This window comes from Chrysemys picta, chromosome 12, assembly GCF_011386835.1.
Source record: "Chrysemys picta bellii isolate R12L10 chromosome 12, ASM1138683v2, whole genome shotgun sequence".
NCBI lineage: Eukaryota > Metazoa > Chordata > Testudines > Emydidae > Chrysemys > Chrysemys picta.
The window spans coordinates 12,190,390-12,193,260 of NC_088802.1; the positions used below are offsets into that span (position 1 = coordinate 12,190,390).

At 55.6% G+C, this 2,871-nt stretch overlaps 1 protein-coding gene across 1 annotated transcript in view; it reads right to left on the bottom strand.

Moving 5' to 3' along the window:
• Positions 1-677: 677 nt before the first annotated feature.
• Positions 678-2,871, bottom strand: part of LOC135974956 (zinc finger protein RFP-like) — a 10,027-nt gene continuing 7,833 nt past the window's right edge. The window contains exon 7 of the mRNA XM_065564586.1: positions 678-1,936. Within this exon, the coding sequence (XP_065420658.1) occupies positions 1,416-1,936 (521 nt within the window). The 3' untranslated portion in view covers positions 678-1,415. The remainder of the gene's footprint in view (positions 1,937-2,871) is intronic.

Genomic DNA, 2,871 nt, shown 5'->3' on the forward strand with positions numbered 1-2,871 from the left:
GGCCTGGGGCTCCCAGCTGCTGCCACCACTACCAGGCACTGGCAGCAGCTGCGACTGGGGGCCCCGGATGTCAGGTGGTGGGTTCCTGTTTGTGGGTTGCTAAGCAGAGACACACACCCCACTGCAGCCCAGATTTAGGCACCTATTCATGAGAGGGGTGTGGCTTAGGACACCCCTTCCCCCTTTGTTGGCATCTCCCATTGGCTAGCTGACATGGCTCCCCGCCTACTGAGGTGGCTTTTGTGAATCCCATTGTAAGGTGCCTGTGTCGATCATGCATTGTCTAGGGAGTTTACGCCCCTGACTCAGCTGTGAGGGTCACAGTGCTGCTGCTGTTCCTGTGATTTTCTCGCTGACTAAAAACTACTTACTGTGATGCTCAGCACTGCAACACCCGAGTCCCTTCATGGATTACACCCTGTGCAACCAGTCACCTCTCCGCAGAGCACAGCTGAGCAATTCCTGATTGACATGGGTGTGCACAGGACAGAGACAGAGCACAGGCTGGAGAGTGACACATCACACTGGAAAATGCAAACTCTCTTCCTAGAGGCGCAATATTCCCTGTGGGAGCTGGGGGGACACAACCCAGTCAGAAGCAAATCCCAGGATGCTGCCCCCAGCACCTGTAGCTGGAACATTAAAGTGGAACAAACAAGAAGAATTGTTTGTAATGGTTTATTTACAGTAAGTAGCTGGAAAGTAGTAAAGTAAAAGGAGCTAAGAAGGAGCTTTAATAATTGCAGCATGACAAGGAGATCCCCAGCTACTGAGAACAGTTTTCTTTATGGCAATAAAATAGCACCAATGACCAGGAATTAATATAGGGAATTAATGAGATACAGTCTCACTTTCAGTGACACATAATAAATCTCTCCGTCCCACTCACATTCCCTTTCCTTTCATACTGTCCTTTTCTATTCATTATTGTTCTAGCCCTCACTTCCCATTCCTGTTTATTTTCCTGTGTCTCTCCTCCCTGTCACAGATCATCCCCCTTGGCTGCTCTCTTCTTTCCCTGTTCTTATCCCTTCCCCTCTTGTTGATCCCGGGCAGGGAGACACCAATGAGATCTAAGGACACAGATCTGTACAAAACACTCCCTGCAGCTGCTGCTTCTCCCCAACCCCCCAAACCCTGATCCATTCATCCTTTGTCCCTCCCCAGGCCCCACCTCTGCCTGTCCCCTGCCTGGTTGTTAGTTCTACTCCCTGCCCAGCCCCCACATCTACCCCTCAGGGCCCTTCTGCTCCTCCTGCAGTCCCAGGGCTGCAGAGAGGGAGGGGGAGGAGCTTCCAGAGGCCATAGAGATGAGGAGCCAGGGGCTGGGTAGATGGGAGTCCTCCACGGTCATAGAGATTGGGGTGTGTGAGAGTAGAGAGGTTGATTTCCAGTTCCCCCCTCTGCTGTGTGTCTCAGGGACACAGTCTGAGCCGGGATCCCGGCCACAGCCAGAGCCAGGGTCGGATTCTCTCCCCAGGGACGGAGCCCGGCGGGAAAGTGAAGATCGGGGCCTCGTCACCAGCATCGATAAATGTCACCTGCCCCCGGTCACAGTCCAGACAAACCCGGATCCTGCTGGGGGCCCGGCTCAGGGGCACGCGGGTCACAGTGGAGGTGAGAGCCCGGAACTGACCCCTGCACCACTCCACAGCCCAGATCCCCCCCTCAGGGCTACGGCTGATCTGTCCCTTCCTGCTCACAGACTCTCTGGCCACCCCCACAGCCCAGAGTTCCCCATCACCCATCTCCACCTCCACCTCCCAGCAATGTCTCCCTGAGGTGAATCCCTCACAGCCCAGCACACAGTACCAAGAGTCAAATCTCTCAGGGTTGTTGGGCAGTCGCTGTCGTATGTTTCCACATCTCACACTTTTCCCATCTTCAGACAGGACGAGTTGGGGATGAGCCGTGTCTGGATCCAGAGTCACATTCACTGGGGAGAGAGAATCCGAGCGTTAGGGGCAGATCTCAGCCCTGCGGGAGGCTGGAACCATTTCTCACACTCCCCAGCAGCACGATTCTGGCTGGGACAGGCCTGGATCCCAGGGAGCTGCCTCTGTGCTCGGCACCTAAGTCTGAGCAGAGATGTCACAGCAGCTCCGCAGTCTTTGTAACGGGTCCCACTTCATTAGTTTCCCATTTATCACAGAGGCTTCAACTCCCGGATCCCGCTACTGATGCTGCCCCATTCCCAGTGGTAGAGACACAGCCAGGAAGGTGTCAGAAGCTTTTATTGAGGGAGCAGAAGTGGCAGGTACCAGCTTTAAACCCCAGAGGGAAGCTCCCTCCCCTAATGCAGCCGCCACTCCCAGGCCAGGGAACAGAGAGGAAGGTGCAGCAATGGGGAAGAGCCACTTAAGACCAGAGAGTAGGAGGTGGCATTGGGTGGGGTAGTCCCATCCCCAGCCCAGAGAGAAGGGAGTAGCTGCTGGCATCACAGGAAGAGCATCTCCCCAATCCAGGAAGCAGTGAGCTGCTCCAATGGGAGAGCCCAGCCCTAAAGGCAGGATGTTGGAGAAGAGCGATGGGGAGACTCCCTGCACCGGGGTAAAGCAGAGGGATGTGTCAGAGAGCTCTGTTCAGGTGCGACTCAGTTAAGAATGTTTCTGTTCATCAGAATGGACATGAACTCAGCACTAAAGTTGATGTCAGGACTTTTTGTGTGGCCCCGCCCCTTCTCTGGCCCTGACCAAGGCCCTGCTTCCCGGCCAGGCTTGGAGATTTGCCTGTTATGGAGAGCCCCTGACACTCCACCTACTCTGGACATGGGTCTGGGGGGCTCTGAGAGCAGCTGCCGGCCCATGTCCCCGATCCCTGGGGTATGCCACCCTGGGCAGGTGGAGGGTCCAGAGCTCCCCAGTGCAGCCT